The following is a 17237-nucleotide window of genomic DNA, read 5'->3' on the forward strand; positions in this document are numbered from 1 at the left end:
TGGCTCTCATTGGTCTGTCTGTGCAGTGTTGGCAAACTCCAGTGTCATACGACCATAACCGATAGCATTCGATAACCAAAACAACAGCTGTTTGTGCTATTTTGCACTTTGATCGTCTGTTGACAATGTTGAAATCTTCAGAAACATTCCAAATAAGATAACAAAACAATGGACTTTCGAAATGCCCGTGCCAGGCAGCCGGAAATCGTGCGATCCGTGCAAAAGGATGCTCGATATACGAACGAACTGGCAGAGGACTTCTCGGATGTGCTGCGCCTCACCGGTCCGCGCAATTGGATTAAATTCAATCAAATGTGCAAACTGCTGGCGGAGCTCAGCTATCATGGATTCGCCTCGATGAACAACCTGCAGACACTGGGCGAGGAATACACGGGCATCATACAGGTGGACGGCAACTACAAGCAAATACCCAGTCGACTGGCAAGTCTAGAAATGGGATTTAATAAAACAAAATACAGTCTGACAATGGTTCCTTGCAGATGCAACTACTTGCCATTGTGCTAGAGTTTGGTGGGGATGCGCTGTTTCTGAGATTACTGCAAAAGCTGGAGCTGTACATAGCCAGTCACGAGGAGATACGACCCGAGGCCAAGCTGCAGCTGAAGAAGGTCATCCATCGCCTGAAGCAGTCGCCCGGCTATGTGAAGGCCCTGCACAAGTCGCTCTTTTACCTGAACTCCAGCAAGTACCAGCTGTCCAAGCGCACCACTGGCATCAACTACGTGCTCATCCGTCACTGGCTGCAGCCAGAGTTCTCGCTTTATGGCTACAAGATTCTGGGCGTCATTACATTCCTGCAGGTGACCGTCTCCCTGGCCATCAGCAGCTGGGATGCCTGGCGGGAGCACAAGCGGCAGCAGCTCGAGTCGCTCAAGTCAACGGGCAAACGTTTCCTGCAGCGCGCAACGAGTGTCAAGAGTCATGCGGACGGCGATGCACCGCAGTGCATACTCTGCCTGGAGCCGCGCACCAACTGCAGCCTGGCGCCATGCGGCCACATCTTCTGCTGGAGCTGCATTCTGGAGTGGCTGGAGGAGCGCGACGAGTGCCCGCTGTGCCGCGAGTCCCTGAAGAAGTCGCAAGTGATACAACTGCAGAATTACGCCTAGGATTAATGTGTATTTCGTTTTTTATTTAAAACAGTTTCTATGTACATACATCTTATATGAGGAGGATTGTTGTGTCCTAACTATATGTTTAGTTCCTAATTATAATTGTATTTACATTACGCTAGATGGTCAAACAGTCGAACGTCTTATATAATCTCCAGATGAATGGAGCGAGTAAAGATTTGCTTCCGACGCCGCGTCTCGTACGCCGAGCGCGCCTCTGCTGGTGACTCGAAGGCCACCCTGGTATCGCCGGTGGGCTTGCCGTCGTCATTGAAGCGTCGGATAATATCATCGGGACTTAGTTTGTAGTCACTGAAGAAGCGTAGAATGTCCTTCAGCTCAGCCTTGAAGGGAACATTGGTCATGGCCACCACACAGCCGGGACGATTGAATTTGTCGGGTATCGAAGAGCTGCTGCTGCTGCTGTTGGACACATTCAGCGCTGGCGACAAGCTGCCACTTGCGATTGGCGGTGGATCTGGCCTGGCAAACGGATTAAAGTGCTGCTTTTGTGAGCTGTTGCTATCCTCATCCTCCTGCCGCTGCCGCTCTGGTGGCGCCTGCTGCTGCTGTTGTTGGTTGTTGTCGAAGCGACTGGGGCCACGGCGTCTGGACGTTGGCTGTGCCGACGCCTGCACGCTGTTGCCACCATTGTCGGTACGCCTCGGGCCATTGCCCCCGGGCAAGTAGTCCATAAACGGCTTGTTCATGCGATCGGCAATCTCCTGTGGAGTGATGGGCACCACTCGCAGACCACGGCCACGGAATCTGCGATTGTGGAACTCCCTGATGGCCTGCTTGGCATTGGGCCCATCCGCAAATTCGACAATAAACTCACCCGAGCTCTGATTGCGATCGTTCAGCAGCATCTCAATGTGTTCGATGCGCAGATTCTCCAACGAGAAGAGCTCCCCCAGATCGTTGACCCTCGTGGCATACTCACAGTTGTGCACACGAACGAAATTATCCTCCTGGCGGGGCGGGCGCAGGCCCTCGTTCTGATTGTGGGGCATGGGCATGCCGCCAAATGGACCGCCACCGTTGTGGTTGCGATTTATCGATTGATCCATGGATCCTCCTCCGCCATTGTGGTTCATGTTGCGATTTTGCATTTCCATATTGTTATTGTTATTATTATTGTTATTGTTAAATGGGAAATTTGGGCCGCCGCCGCCATTGTTTTGTTGTTGTTGTTGCTGTTGTTGCAATTGCTGTAGCTGCTGTTGTACGACAAATGGCAGCATACCGTTAGCCATTGGGCCAGTGTTGACAAACGGTTGCATGTGATTCTGCTGCGGCATTTGCTGTTGTTGCTGTTGCTGCTGCTGGTCGCGATTTTCATCCGCACGTCGCCGCGGATCGTTGTTAAATCTCGCCTGCATGGCCAACTCCTCGCGCTGCTGTTGCAGCAGCAGCTGCGCTTGCGCCAACTGTCGCCGCTTCTGATCCTGCAGCAGTTCCTCCCGCTGGTCGGCCTCTTCCTTCAGTAGCTGCTCGTTGGCCCGACGCTGCTTCTCCTTGGCCTGCAACATCTCCGCCTGACTGCTGGGACGCACACGCAGCTGCCGGAAGCCAATATAATGCCGCGAGGTGTCCTCCAGGGCCGACAACGCCTCGGACTCACGTGCAAACAGCACAAAGGCGACAAATTCGCGCCGATTATTGGGACTCGGCGCCAGCAGAATATCCACAATGGTGCACGTGGCAGAGAACATCTTCATGATGTCCTGCTCTGTGGTTAACTGCGGCAGATCCTCCACATAAAGAACATTGAAGCTGGGCATGCTGCTGCCTCGATCGTTAACAACATTGCGACCGCCGCCGATATCTTGTGGCGGCTGCTGCTGGTGATGCTGATTGCGATGGGATTTCTCTTCAGCCTGCTCGAATTCCGCATCCCCGATGGGCACAATCTGCACCAGGCGATCACGGAACATAGTGTTGTGGCGCTGCAATGCCTTCTGGGCACTGGACACCCGCGAGAACTCAATGTACGCCACTCCAGTGCGACTGCCGTTCACGGTCATGATTTTGATGCCATTGTGCGGTATATAGAGACCCTGGAAGTACTTGCGCAGATCGCTGTAGGAGGTGCTCTGGCACAAGCCACTGATTTTCACGTAGCAAGTGTCGGCCACTGCCGAGGGCATACCGCCACCACGAGGACTGTGACTGCCCCCGCCACCTGGCGAACCGCCCAGGGACGGAGAGAGCTTGGCCGCCGTCTGCTGCTGGAGGAGCGCTTGCTGCTGCTGCTGAAACAACTGCGGATAGATCTGCGCATACGGATTGACACTGGCAAACGCAACGGGCTGCTCCACCGCCTGTCTTTGGACTTGCTGCTGTCCCTCCATTTGGGCAGGACTGTTGGACCCTGCTCTAGCGGCTGCCTGCAGAGCGGCTATCAATTTGTGTGCATCTGGAGCCAGTGGCGGTGCTGGTGCTGGCGTTGACGGACCATTGGCATTGGTCATATTGTAATTATTGGTGATATTATTCGTGGTATTGCTGGTCGTATAGTTCTGCAGCGAGGGCAGAACGGGGGGCACTCCCAAGCCCAGGCCGAGGCCGAGACCCATGCCTATGCCCAGACCCGGAAGACTCACGGCGGCAGCAGTCTGCGGCGGATTGGCCCAGGGCGACAGACCACCAGCTACAACACCACTCATGCTGCTGGATTGTAGCTTCAGCTCGCGCTCACTGCTATCGGCACGCTCTTGGCGACGCTTACGGATCGCTCGATCACGCTCCCGTTCGCGTTCGTGCTCAAGCTCCCTGTCACGTTCGCGTTCACGTTCTCGCTCACGCAGCTCACGATCGCTGTCCTCAGAGCTGGAGGATCGACTGCGACTACGACTGCGGCTCTGGCGGCGAATATCCCTGCCGCCTGTAACCTCCGCCAGCACAATGCCGGCCTGCTGCTGATAGTCCAGAAAAGAGGGAACCCCAACTGGCTTGCTCTGGCTTTGGCTCAGGAAACTGTTTAGGCCACCAATGATCGGTGGCTGCGGTGCTGCAACTGGCATGGGCACCGGCACGGGCACAGGCACTGGTGCCGGGGCAACGACTGGTGTGCGTGCCGACTCGATGACTTTTTGCATTTCGGCGCGCGATGAGAGCAGCAGGCGCACCTGGCTCTCCATGAGTTTCTCGCAATTCTTCAGCATGGCGACACGGGCATCCTCATCAGTGCTAAATTTTGTTTGTTGACGTTGACAAAAAGAGAGAGAGAGAGAGAGAGAGAGGAAGAAAGAGAAGCAACAAATGAGGCTAGCAGTTCTCAAAGAATTGTCTGATTTTTGTACGGTATGTTATGATGGCGGCACTGGAAACCCCCGCCCACATCCTGAACCCACCAGGAGCTCCGTGCTACTTAAAAATCTACTTAAAAGACTAGATTTTTGTTTTGTTTTTGTTTTTTGTTGTGCTAACTACCTGAAAGCGATGAAAGCATCGCCATTCTCGCCTCCAATTATGTGGACACCGCCCTCCGGTATCGAGAGGCCCGTGAAGAAATTTCGTATGTCGCGAGCATTTGCCGTCCACGGCAGATTTTGTAACCGAATAATCACACTCATCTTGATCAATCAATTAGCTTTCAAATTGCAATTTATTTCTTTATATTCAGAGAGACAGAGAGACGCACGTATCTCTCAATCTATCAATGATCCTTTGCTGTCTGCTCTTTCAGCGATTCCTCCATCGATTGATCGCAATTCTGGATAACAGCTTCAGCTGTTCATAAGGAAGATACTCGACGACTTCCTTTAATAATCGCTGCTTGGATCTGTAAGAAGAATGAGAGACATTTGGATTGTGTGGCAAACTAATTAAAAAGGTAAGAGAAACTTTTGTTAGATTAAATATAACTAATCGATCGCATTGTGGCACCCTCGTGTGACCCGACAAAAAGTTGTGTGTTAAAGTATTTCCCCATCAGCATTCATAAGTAAGAAAGACATCAGGGTTAAGCAGCTATTTTTCAGCCCATAAATGAACATGATCTCCAGTAATTTATATCAAATCAAACCTTATTTATGATCAAGATCGGTCCTTAACAATAATTTGTTTACGCTTTCAATTGCATTATTGAACAATAGTAGAGAAGCAAACGACGAAAAGTTTTTATTAGCGATTTCCATAGGTCCCCGATTACCGTATTCCAGAATACATTTTCCAAAAAATATTCCATTAAATTATAGCGTCAGGCAATGCAATTTCAGACTATTCTATAATCTATCATGCAAGATTCTAGGTCCTAAACCTTTTACCTTTTAAGTAGCAGATTCTTGCTTTTCCCATTAATGTTGCTTTTCTACTGGAAATAATTTTTATAGCAAAATATTGTAATATTTCCCATATATTAATAGCGTCAGGCAGTTAAATAATCGATTTTCATCACATTTTTCTCTATGATAAACATTTCTGCGAGTCCTACGTCTGTTCTGTTGACATATTTTGTTGGATTCCATTGGGAAAAAAACTCAGGGAAGAGACAAGGATTTTCAGCTCTTGCGGTTCATATTCCCTAACTCATTTTCTATAATTTCGTGCAATTACATTTCAAAGAAATATAACTTCAACCTTTACCGAATGGCAAACCATTTTTCCCCACTTATTCGAAGCGTCAGGCCAGAGGAAGTCGTAAATATTTTTCCTTCCATTAATATCATATATTTGAACTATTTTTTGGCAGCTTTAATTTTAGTCATTTTTATTCCATTCAAGTCATTCCATTTTCAAAAATAAAGTAACACCCATTGAGGGGAGCTTAAGGTTTGAGCCCCACCCAAGAGCAGCTCTCTATATCTCGCATTGAACAGCATTGAATGCAATTCTCCATTTCCGACATAGATAAATCTTTGTTTGTGGCTGTACGAGGACTTCCTGAGTGGGGTAAAAGCCTCATTGCTACAGATAATTATAGCAGGATATTCGCTCTGCCGCACATTTCGGGATACACCATTCGCGACTGAGTTCGCATTTTCCCATGACAATCTATGGTTCGTCTGTTTAGGCTATTACATAAGACGATACCAGTTATATCTTAATCAGCTGCAAGTCGTTTTTCACAGGCAAAGTAAAACCTCCACACGAGAAAGATCTGTGTCTGTGGCTCACTTACCCAGGAGACGGCTGTGACCTTCGCACATGATTTTCCATAGTGGCGAAAGGATGATTGAGTTGTCCCTGCCTATTGATACTCCCCCATTAAATGAATGCTCCACCATTCCATCCACGATTATTGGACGGCTTCAATTTCCTCATTAAGAGGCGCATTCAAATAGCTTGGCCCGCAGGGGACGGGGGCAAACCATGCAAACTGCTTTCCCGAAAAAGAAATGCCACGAAAAACCCGTTGAACGTTGTTGGGTTTTGTGTTTGGTTCGTTATGGGAAAGCCATTACATTATCCAGCTTTAATTCAATTGCTGCTTAAAAAGTCGATACGACAGCCAGGCGGCGGACAGCTGCCAATAGACAGCATTAGGAGCACTTGGGGAGGCCTGATCCAATCCGAGTGAGTCGGTTTGTCAGTGTTTCGATGTCAAAGACATCAAGAGTCGGGGCGGGGGAGCTGCTGCTACTGCTGGAGACGTCTATCAGCGGCGGCGCTTCAGGAAACCCAAAACTCCTTTTCACACTCTTCACACAAAGTCGTCACAGGCGACTCCTTCGCTTCCGCTTGGCTATATAAAAAGCATTGTTGGCCATGTGGCCAGGCAGTAACACAAACGAATTGACCGCGTAACCGTCTCCGTCGAAGTCGGTGTTAATCATCTTAGTGATCGTGATCGTCACCGACATCGCCAACAGCCAGTAGCTCTGTGATTGATTGAATCGTTAGATCGCATCGATAGCTCGGATCGCATGCATCGTTGAGCATTAAAGCAATGATAATTCCCACAGTGAGTGATTGATCGATGTGTGCCTCAAAGTATGGACTCAAGCTGTGATTTATACCCCCTTGTCGCGACGATCCTTTAAGCACCTTAAGGATCGCAAAAGAACGAATGTGTCTGGGGGTTAATGAGAGGCAAAACTTACTGTTTGATATTTATCCTATTAGATTCGCACTTTAAACTTCAGTTCTTATTTTAAAATTCCGCCGCAATCAATCACACAGATCTTTATACCCAAAATATTCAGCACATTCCACACTCTCTCGTTATCATTTATCTGTCTAAGAATGCTCTGCAATACACAAAACAAGATTAGATAAATACTGAGCTGCATTAGGCATGAGAAAGATATTAAATTAGAAATACAAATATCAGATAGGAGACTTTAATGCTTATGGAACCACTCAAGGGCCTTACTAACCCAGAGATCTATGCAAATTTTGGACAGCGGAGAGACATAATGCTGATTCTGAACTGACTCCTACAATCTCTAAAGCTTTCAAGAACTAAAAACTCAGAAAATCTCAAGAGAAACAAACCTTAAACTGCTCAAATTCTCACCCCCAATCTCTCTCGGGCCTTACTCAACCCAAAGATCGATTTAAATAAAGATTTTTCACATGGAAAAACTCAAAAATAATGATCGTACAGTTTCCCTGCTTTCAGATAATGGCCGCTTTGGGCCTTCTAATGCTTGTTGGCGTCCATGGAACCACAATAATCAGCATTGAATACCCGCAACAGCAGCAACAGATGGCAGGCGTCGGCCAGATGGGACTGGAGCATCCGCAGCCGGCAAAGAGGGATCTAAGCTTGAGCTATGCGGCCACCAATATTGACTCCAAGGAGGGGACACGCGTCAAGACCATCACCGTGATCAAGAATTTGGGCGGCGTCCATGGTGGAGATTTGCAAAAGCAGCAGCAGAAGCTCGCCATCGATCCATCACTGCATCAGAACGAGGATTGGGCGAGTGCATTTCGTGATAACTTTGACTCCTATGGGTCCCTGCCCGATGTGCCCGACATAGACGATTTGTTTGAGTTTGTGAATCGCAAGAAGCCCGATGAGCCGAAGAAGACACAGGAAGCGGAGGTCAAACCCAAGCCAAAGCCCAAGACCGTAGAGGAGACAACCACCAGAAAGGCAATCAGCGAGCACAGCGGCAGCAGCAGCAGTAGCAGCGGTGGCAACAGTGACAGCGATGAGGCAGTGGTGGAGAAGATCAAGGGCGATGCCGAGCTGTTGCCGCACATTAAGCAGGCGAATATCCTACGTCTGCAGGCGGCCCAGGCACGCGCCTCCATGGAGAGTCGCCAGAAGACACGCGAATCCCTAATAGCCGTCAACTACTCGACGCCCATGCACCAGGTGACGCAGTACTTTGACAATTATGTCCAAGCGGTGCCCAATGGCTATGATTACAGCAAGCCATGCGGCGCTCCCCCTCCGGGTAATAGCTATCAGGTGACGACACCTTCGGGACGCACATACGACATACCGCAGAGCAATAGCAGCGGCACTGGTGGTGGCAATCATCCATACTTGGCGCCGTCGCTCACGAAGAAGACGCAGATTCCGCCACTGGCGCCGGCACAGCCTCAACAGCCGCAGGGGCAGCAGCCGCAGTCGCCTAACTACTCCTCGGTCAACTCGCTGGTGCCGCCCGTGGGCAATCCTCCTCCGCAGGCACAGGCGCAGCCTCCTTTCCAGCAACAGCCGCAGCCCCAGCAGCCAAATGGCGGAATACTGCCGCCCCTTCCGGCTGCCGGCAATGGGATCTCCACCAGCCAGCGGCCCTATGTGGCACCCAGGCTGCGCAACAATGGGCTGGGCATCAATCGGGGACCAGTCTCACCTTTGCCACCGCTCGGCTCGACGCCCCAGCAGACGCCCAGCTTCCGCTCTGGCATCTTTGGCGGCGGCGGCGGCGGCGGCGGCGGCGGCGGTCCGAATACGTTGCGATCGCGTGGCCTAAAGTATTGAGCACAGACTACATATAATATATATTCGGGTCTACGAACTGTAGCTTAGCTTAAGCGTCAAGAGAGTTTCCTAATAAACACAACACATTGTACTATGACAGTATGAAAAAAATCAATAGCGTGGGCTGGCCCGCTGGCCGCGCATTTTGCCCTACTTTTCACTTGAGTGGATTTTTGGGTTTCTTTCACTGTTTACACTATTTTCTTTTGCTGGACCACGCGATCCACCCAGATAGTGGGCTCCAGGGTCGTTTGGGGGCACAGCCCCTGCTGTGGGTTGGGCGCCGTACGAGTGTACGCACGATTTATTCAATGAACTTTTACTCACCTCACACCAAATGGAAACCATACAAATACGCAACTTATTCGAGGGGCCAATGCACAAAGACATGTGGGGTTCGGTTTTGCTGCAATCGCTATATATTTATTCGGTTAATTTCTATTGCTTATTTCAATGTGAGTCGAAAATTTACAGCAAACAAAATTAAAATGCTGTAATTGCTGAATATGACAGAAAAAACATGGCGGCCACGCGTATCTACTAGTGACAGCGGAACTATCGATAGGATATACCGTCGGACCCTCAGAAATATACAAAAATATACCTTCTCATTTTAAAAATCTACCTTAGTCTTAAATCATATTCCTCGACTTTAATGTTCTATTTGATATTACTACCTTTCAAAGACTTTTAACGCTTTTTTTAAATTGAAAAATCAATTTATTGGATTGTAAATTCATTGAATTTCATGGTCATGGAAATTCTCCTTCAGACGCTTTCCCGATCTCAGAAAAATATCGATATATTTCTGCGACTCATTTTTGCGTTTGGCGCAGAAATACGCTAATTTATTTGAAATGAATTATTTCCTTTCTTCTCCTTATATTATAAAACATTATTTTCCTTTATAATCACTCTTTGAATTTCTTTTCGATTATTTTGCAAAAGCTATTAAATTTCCTAAAGAATTACGGTATATTAAAAAAAGGCAATTTATATTTCGATATATATTTATGAGGATCTGTCGGTATTTTTATCGATAGCTCCACGGTAACACTGTTTCACATTCAGCTGCATAAATAATTATTTGTAATATTTTTGAGTTTTTTTATCTGCCTAAATAATACAAAAACTGTGGAAAGACCTTGCAGCGAGTGCATAAATCACGTATTAAATATTTGCCTTGGTTTTTGCGTTCGTTTTCGGGAAAAACGAACGCTCTGCCAGACACAGTCCGCACACACATAAACGTCGACGTCAGTGGGCGACGCGCAAAAAAAAAAAAACCGAGAATTGCGATAGAGCAAAAGAGTGCACGCACAAGCTGAGGAAAAGCGAAAATTAAAAGGAATTTTTGCACTGGACTGGGAAAACGCAAGCGCCAGCGCCAATCGTGGAGAGTTGTTTTGTGAAAAAGGTATTGTAAATATAATTAATTGCTGCTGCTGTGCAAAACAACAGTTCCGTGTGCGTATGTATGTGTGCGTGTGAGTGTGTGAAAAAGTTGTTTTCCCTGAAATGTCTGGTTTTTGATTTTGGTATAAATAACCAATTTTGATGACGAAATTACTTAAACGGGCTTCAGTTGCCAGAGATTCAGAGAGTGGAGTTGATATTTATAATCATTTTTGCATTGATAAGACAGGTGGTGTCTCTGTGGCAGCCACCGAGCAGCAGTGTTCGTGTGTGTGCGTAGCGGGAGGGTTGATAAGCTCCTCTCCGTGGAGACTCTCCCACAAAGGTCGCATATGGCTGGCATTTCGTTTTACCAATATTTTGACAGCTCGAAAATCAATTCAAGTGGCGCTGAAGCAGAAGCTAAAGCTAAAGCCATACAAGGCCCACTCTATTCCACTCCACCCTCCTCCCACCCACTCTGTCTCCCTCTCTCTACAGCTGTACAAATATGTAATTAGCACCGACTGATTTTTCAACTTCATTTTGCGACTTCCCCCTTTCGCATTATTCAATAATCCGCCACTCTTCTGTCTGTGTGTGTTTCTTGCTTTCTGGCCCCCTTTTGGCTTGGCTCTGTGGAGACTCTGTTGGAGAGTGTGAAGCGCATACGCTCTCCTCTGCCATCAGCCAATTTCTCTGTGTATCTTCGATGGCAGCAACTTGTTGTTGGTTCTGCTTTTGTGCAGTGTGGTGGCTTCTGTTGGCCTCGAGTGTCGCGAGATTTGTACGCAAATTCATTCGTTTATCACCTTTTGTGTGTGTGCACGCCTGAAAACCCATCATCATCATTGGTTTGGTTTGGTGCTTCAGGTTCAACGTTGCCCCAACGTTTCGTGACTCATGTCCGTGACTTATGTACGCGTTATCTGGAGTAGTATTTTAAGTAATTTTTTACGTATATTGTTGAAACCCCGCGATTCCCCGCAGAACCCATCTGTGGGAGTGAGTATTTCCTGTAGAAACCCAGTAGAATCTCAGTAGAAAACATTTGTAATAACTGAGTAGTACCCACAGAAACAAACCAGTGTTGATTTAACCTTTTTCTGTAGCTGTGGCATCATTTTTCGAAACACAAATTTACGAAAACATTTTCAAAACACCACTCTGCTCTTTTTCCGTAATATGGAGCAATCATCAAGAAGAGCTTAAATCAAGATGAAATTGAACATTTCGTATCCGGTGAATGGCACCCAGAAACTCTTTGTGGTGAACTACGAGCACAAGGTGCGCATTTCTACGACAAGCGCATGGGCGCTTTGCTTCAGGCCGATCCCCTTGGGTTCGAATGCAGCCGGTACGTGGCTGCATCGTGAACGCGAACAGCTCGGTGCTGGCTTTCCGATGTAGTCATCCTCAATCCTATCAGCTTTATGGCTCAAAAAAGGAGATTCAAATTAATAAAAAGCTGTTTGGTAGTTTCGCTTTTCTTGTAGTTGTACTACCACCTCGTCTGGTATATTGTACTTTAAGCTTTAGGCTTGGCTAAGCTATGGCAATTTATATGGTCGTTTGCCTCTTATTTGGTCTATTTTACGGGTCCTATATTTACGAGGGACATTGTTCTTCTGGTTTTAAGTCGTTTTTCAACACTACCGAGTAGTGTTTTCAATCGTTTTCAAGTGGTTTTTTAGTACTTTTACTTCGTAACCAATGGAATTGTTATTTTTATACCAATTCTATATGGCTATTGTCCTCCACAGCCTCTCTTTTCTATTATTTGTGATATTTAACAGCTCCACCATGTTTATGTTTCCCCGCCATGCTGCAATCCGCCATGTGTCATTTCAAGTGTTTCGTTTTTCTTCTCTTCTGCATCATTGCAATCAATTTTAATTGATTCTGAAGCTATTTTTGTACGCCTCATTAACTTTAAAGTGATCCTGCTATCTGCCCACAAAAAAGCTTGCCATGGATTTCCGAACCGAACTCCCATCCAAATGAGATTCCAGTTGAATGAACCTTCCCCTCTCAGAGTGCATCGATGTTTCAAGAGTGAATATGTAGATTGTTTATTTTCCCATTTGTTTATTGATTGTTTTTGCCCTGCAAATGCTGTGGTGTGCCAATCAATAAGGAGCTCATAGGAGTGACCCTGAGACAGGTGGCATAACTCTTGTGTGGCGCGTCCCAGAGTCCATTATTAATATTGGATTGCGTGATGATCTAATGCGCGCCCCCTCAACCCAGACCATCCTTTGCTGCTGGCTGTCACTGTTTCTCTGCTCCACATTCTCCATTTCGTTTTTAGCTGTTGACCCAATTCTCGTCTACAAACATTGTTGCAAGTTCTCTTGATGGTTGCCATGGCGTGCCTGCCACACAGCCAGTCGCCCCCGCAGTCAGTGTCGTCGTCGTTGTCGTTGCCGGAACGTTAGTCGGAACGATGTTCGTGTGAAAGTCGAGACGGGAATGTAAACAGTTGCCGCCTTTGCGTTAGTTGTCTAATCTGCCTAGCCCTAAACATATTTCGAGTACATTTTAGTTGTAGTTTATCTGGATTCAGCACCAGCACTCGTAATAATAATCGTTCTCTATATTTTCAAGCATGAGCACAACCGCCGCCAGTCTCATTGAGGCGGCTCTAAATGCCAGCAGCAGCTTGGCTGCTAGCAACGTAACAACGACAACAGTGAAACCCAATACCAATTACGTTGTCCAAGTGAAGGATCCAATGAGTGCGCCCCTTGCACCACTGCTCCATGTGGGCGATGGAATATTCCTGCAAACGAAGACCGCCCAGGTGCTAGCGGGTGTGTGTGTATGGGCCGCACTCTTCATCACCTGTCAACAGGTAAGAATGAATGATTATACGATAAACCTTTGGCTAATGTTTACCTTTTTTTTTAGATCTATCAGCATTTGCGCTGGTACACAAATCCCCAAGAGCAGCGCTGGATTGTACGCATTCTGTTTATAGTGCCCATTTATGCGACATACTCGTGGATCAGTTTGTTGTTCTTCAATTCGGATAATGTCTACATATACTTTTTCACAGTAAGAGATTGTTATGAAGGTGCGTAGTCCTGTGAAGTAGTGCTTCTGCATTCTTAAGACTAATCTCTTCTAATCCTTGTAGCCTTTGTCATCTACAACTTCTTGTCGCTGTGTTATGAATACCTCGGTGGCGAGGGTAATATTATGTCGGAGATACGCGGCAAACCCATCAAGACCTCGTGCCTATATGGCACCTGCTGCCTGAAGGGCAAGACCTACACAATTGGCTTCTTGCGCTTCTGCAAGCAGGCCACATTGCAATTCTGTTTGGTTAAGCCGCTGGTGGCATTCATTATTATATTTCTGCAGGCCTTTGGGCACTACCACGATGGTGATTGGAGGTATGTCAGACAGGGCCAAAAAGAACCTCTAGACACATGCTAAACCTACTCTTTTCTCTCCCTCTTTCAGTGCCGATGGTGGTTATATTTACATCACAATAATCTACAACATTTCCGTCTCGCTTGCCCTGTATGGACTCTATTTGTTTTACTTTGCCACGCGTGATCTTTTGACTCCATTCGAGCCCGTCTTGAAGTTCTGCACCATCAAATCGGTGATCTTCTTGTCGTTCTGGCAGGGCGTCGGCCTGGCCATACTGGAGAAGGCCAATGTGATCTCGCCCATTGTGGACAGTGCGGGCACTGTGGCCACAGAGGCGGGAACTGTTTCGGCCGGCTATCAGAACTTTTTTATATGCATTGAAATGCTTTTTGCTGCGATTGCGCTGCGCTATGCGTTCCCCTATCAGGTGAGTGATTAGATAGAGCTTTATAGAACGTGTAAAGTGAGGAATTTATATGAATTTCCCTTTTTCTATTGTTTTAGGTATATGCACGCAGCTGCATTAGCGATGGCCATGGACGTTCTGTCACCATGCAGTCGATTTCCAGCAGTCTAAAGGTGGGTCCTGAAATTCCCTTTTCTACAAACAAATTAATGAAAATGTTTCTCTCTTCTGCTTTGCCAGGAAACCATGAATCCCAAGGATATTATGACAGATGCTATACACAATTTCCATCCACAATATCAGCAGTACACGCAATACAGCTCAGGTGGGTTTTTTTTCCTGATGCCTCCCATTCTTTCTCGTTAATGTGTGTGTGTGCTCGTTATTTGCCTGCTCTCCATCATATCTTATCTATCATTCTTACTCTCTGTGTGTTCGTTTCGTTTGCCTGACATTCTTCCCTCCATTTGCGTTTCGTTTTTTCACTATTTTGTTTCTTTTTTTCTTGTTTTTTCTTATCTTTTGCAGAAGTAACCTCGGCGCAGCGTTACGAAAAGCTCTAAAATACGAAATTAGGCAAAAGCAAAACTCTAGCGATGCTCGCTACCAAAAAAAACACTATAAAAACCACGAAAAAACGGACACAATACGAAATGAATACAAAACCAAAACTGTACTTATAGCTTATGTCCCTCCACTGCAGTTGCCTTACAGATGTTCAGAGAGAGGGAGAGAGTTGTATACGTACTAGGCCTAGTTACTTACTAAAACACACACAATCAAATGCTGAAAGCTGCAACAGAATATGCCTTAGGGATGATACCAACCCCCTCCAGCCCCCAACCCCAATCTTCTAACCATTCTATTTTCGTATTTTGTGTTCGTGCCCCTGTCTGGTGTACGTTTTTTTGTATTTCTTATTTTTAAAACTCTTAAAATTTAAGCATTTTTTAAACAAATTATTTAAATGTTAGATTATACGTATAAATGACCTTCTGATATACATACAAAAAGCAACTATAATATTGTAAAATATTATTTACTCTTAAACAAACGATTTTATTATATACTATTGTATGGCAGCAGATTCAGTTTCCCTCCGCCCCTAACACACACCCTTCAGGCAGCATTTAATTTTCGCTCAAAAGATACCAAAAAATCGAGAGTTTTCTTTTAGTTTTTCTTTGTTTTCCCCTCCTTTTTGTGATAGACCTCAAACCCTAAGCTCTTGTCGTGCTTTCGTCTATAATCTTTTCGTGTTTCTTTGTAAATGTTGAAATCAAATTGTATAAATTATCTAGAGAATAAATGTACAAAATAAGCTTGACTTTTGCCTTGTTTACTGCCTGCCTGCTGCATGTTTTCTTCAACAAATTCGAATGATTCCACTTGTACATACATATAAATATATATGTAGCCCTATGATTAAGAGCTCCTAACCCCTCTGACCTCAGGTGGCAAGAACTCGCGTGGCATACGCGTCTCCAGCTACGATCCCGATGATCCCAGCTCTGGCGCTGGTGGAGCAATGCAGGAGGGCTCACAGCAACAGCAGCAGCAACTGACCAGCGGCGGCTACAATGCAGTGGCCAGTGGACCACAGGCCTCCAAGACGTTGGGCAACCAAAGGAAATTCGCACCGGGGGGACAGCGTGTGGCAACAATTAGCCAGAACTACAATGAGAAGACCATGCTGCTAAGCAGCGACGATGAGTACCAGTAGAAGAGGGGAGGCTTAGAAAGGAACACTTGGAGTTTCCAGTATCCATTTTTGTAATTGAATTTATCTGTTGTATTTCCTTTGATTCGAATTGATTTTTTGATTGCTTGTACAATAATCTTAAGTAGCGAAAAAAAAACACAAGAGAGAGAGAGAGAGAGCATTGAAACCCTATAGACAATTAATGATTGTAGCCCACACACGGCTCAGTGTGTGCCTGTGTGTGTAATGCATTTTTTGTACTTGTATTCCATATTTGTATATGTAGCATCTCTTCTGTAAATTGTCCAACAATATTATTGTAAAAGCGATAAAGCTATAAATGAAACTGACAACTGACAAACAAAAATCTGAACAGAAATCAAAAATAGTAACAGACAAAAAACTGCACTTCTTGCGTCTCACGAACCGTCTACAGGCTGCTTCTACAATAACAAAAAAAAACAGAAAGTAAAAACTGAGAAGAAATAAATATATTTATAAGCAAAGGGCTAATTTTTAATGCATAATTAAACACAAACAAACATATTTAGAGCGAATTTGTTGGCTACGCGATGAAGTGAAGTGAAGTGAAGGAAGATAATTAGGTGTATGAATGTTGAATTCCCCATTCCGGACACGAAAATGTATAAAAGAATTTTACCCTGTACAAACAGATATTCCAAAATAACTCCCAAGGATTGTCGCAACAGTATTTTGATATATAGCCAGGCTTCTCATCAAAAAATAAATACGTGTGTGCGTGCATGGGCCAAGAGAAAACCACAAGGAAAAACCATAGGAAAAGTCAAATTATGTATAATTATGTGGAGGGGGGATAAAGTGAGAAGAGAATTGAAGTTGAACCAAAGCAGAAACGTTTTTATGTACATTTTTTCGTTAATAATATGAAATGAAAATAAATTAAATGTCATAAAATATTTGAAATCTTTTGCCTTTGGTGGGCGTTGAATTGTTTAAAGCAATAATTAATCAACGGGTAGCTGCCATTCTGTTGTGTCGAATATTTATATTTGAATTTTCCGCCTCTGCGCCGGAGCTTCACAACACTAGTGCTTACCAGCACTGACATTTATGATGATCGCCGCCATTTCTGTATTCTTGGAATTAAAAGCAAAATCAACGCATCTCGGTTGCATTTCCGGTAACCATCCGCATAAACATAAATTTAGAGCCTCCTGTAAATGCTAAAGTATTTAATTAAATCACATTCATTTCACACCCACATGCACAAACCAATAGCCAAAATCACAGCTGCTTATGCTTAACCTTCTTTTGCTTATGGAACGGGAGGTGAGGAAGAGCAAAAACGTT

The 17237-nt window shown here is 45.7% G+C and overlaps 4 protein-coding genes across 8 annotated transcripts; 3 read left to right on the forward strand and 1 right to left on the reverse strand.

Annotated features, from left to right (window-relative positions):
- Window positions 1–104: 104 nt before the first annotated feature.
- Window positions 105–1254, forward strand: LOC117587095 (peroxisome biogenesis factor 10). Its single transcript, XM_034277573.1, has 2 exons — window positions 105–441; window positions 501–1254. The coding sequence occupies exons 1-2, from the start codon at window positions 169–171 to the stop codon at window positions 1128–1130; spliced, it is 903 nt and encodes a 300-aa protein (XP_034133464.1). The 5' UTR covers window positions 105–168; the 3' UTR covers window positions 1131–1254.
- On the reverse strand, window positions 1133–9570 carry LOC117587088. Of its 4 annotated transcripts, none has more exons than XM_034277556.1 (4): window positions 9349–9568; window positions 7181–7327; window positions 4569–4920; window positions 1133–4325 (listed from the first exon to the last, which is right to left on the reverse strand). In XM_034277556.1, the coding sequence occupies exons 3-4, from the start codon at window positions 4709–4711 to the stop codon at window positions 1277–1279; spliced, it is 3192 nt and encodes a 1063-aa protein (XP_034133447.1). In that variant the 5' UTR covers window positions 4712–4920; window positions 7181–7327; window positions 9349–9568; the 3' UTR covers window positions 1133–1276. The 4 variants fall into 4 exon arrangements, with proteins under 4 accessions (XP_034133447.1, XP_034133446.1, XP_034133449.1 ...); XM_034277558.1 differs by lacking the exon at window positions 7181–7327 and having other exon boundaries at window positions 1530–1719; window positions 2538–4325; window positions 9349–9570; XM_034277557.1 differs by lacking the exon at window positions 7181–7327 and having other exon boundaries at window positions 1530–1719; window positions 2535–4325; window positions 9349–9570.
- On the forward strand, window positions 7691–9092 carry LOC117587093 (protein enabled). Its single transcript, XM_034277566.1, has one exon. The coding sequence runs from the start codon at window positions 7705–7707 to the stop codon at window positions 9019–9021; it is 1317 nt and encodes a 438-aa protein (XP_034133457.1). The 5' UTR covers window positions 7691–7704; the 3' UTR covers window positions 9022–9092.
- Window positions 9571–10089: 519 nt separating the features above from the next.
- LOC117586970 (transmembrane protein 184B) lies at window positions 10090–16367 on the forward strand. 2 transcript variants are annotated; one of them, XM_034277344.1, is made up of 8 exons: window positions 10090–10438; window positions 13024–13270; window positions 13327–13492; window positions 13556–13814; window positions 13885–14224; window positions 14302–14376; window positions 14444–14528; window positions 15658–16367. In XM_034277344.1, exons 2-8 carry the CDS (start codon window positions 13025–13027, stop codon window positions 15924–15926), a joined length of 1440 nt encoding a protein of 479 aa, XP_034133235.1. In that variant the 5' UTR covers window positions 10090–10438; window position 13024; the 3' UTR covers window positions 15927–16367. The 2 variants fall into 2 exon arrangements, with proteins under 2 accessions (XP_034133235.1, XP_034133236.1); XM_034277345.1 differs by lacking the exon at window positions 15658–16367 and adding an exon at window positions 14732–15362 and having other exon boundaries at window positions 10094–10438.
- Window positions 16368–17237: the final 870 nt, after the last annotated feature.

The sequence above is a fragment of the Drosophila guanche genome, unplaced genomic scaffold, assembly GCF_900245975.1.
Source record: "Drosophila guanche unplaced genomic scaffold, DGUA_6, whole genome shotgun sequence".
NCBI lineage: Eukaryota > Metazoa > Arthropoda > Insecta > Diptera > Drosophilidae > Drosophila > Drosophila guanche.

Bases quoted from the DNA above. Each gene is read 5' to 3' on its own strand.
- LOC117586970 (XM_034277344.1), top strand. From the start codon at position 13,025: ATGAGCACAACCGCCGCCAGTCTCATTGAGGCGGCTCTAAATGCCAGC. The intron at 14,225-14,301 runs GTGAGTGATTAG...CTATTGTTTTAG, and splicing joins GCTATGCGTTCCCCTATCAG to GTATATGCACGCAGCTGCAT. The intron at 14,529-15,657 runs GTGGGTTTTTTT...CTCTGACCTCAG, and splicing joins GTACACGCAATACAGCTCAG to GTGGCAAGAACTCGCGTGGC.
- LOC117587095 (XM_034277573.1), top strand. From the start codon at position 169: ATGGACTTTCGAAATGCCCGTGCCAGGCAGCCGGAAATCGTGCGATCC. The intron at 442-500 runs GCAAGTCTAGAA...GGTTCCTTGCAG, and splicing joins AGCAAATACCCAGTCGACTG to ATGCAACTACTTGCCATTGT.
- LOC117587088 (XM_034277555.1), bottom strand. From the start codon at position 4,711: ATGAGTGTGATTATTCGGTTACAAAATCTGCCGTGGACGGCAAATGCT. The intron at 4,326-4,568 runs GTAGTTAGCACA...AACAAAATTTAG, and splicing joins GATGCTTTCATCGCTTTCAG to CACTGATGAGGATGCCCGTG.
- LOC117587093 (XM_034277566.1), top strand. From the start codon at position 7,705: ATGGCCGCTTTGGGCCTTCTAATGCTTGTTGGCGTCCATGGAACCACA.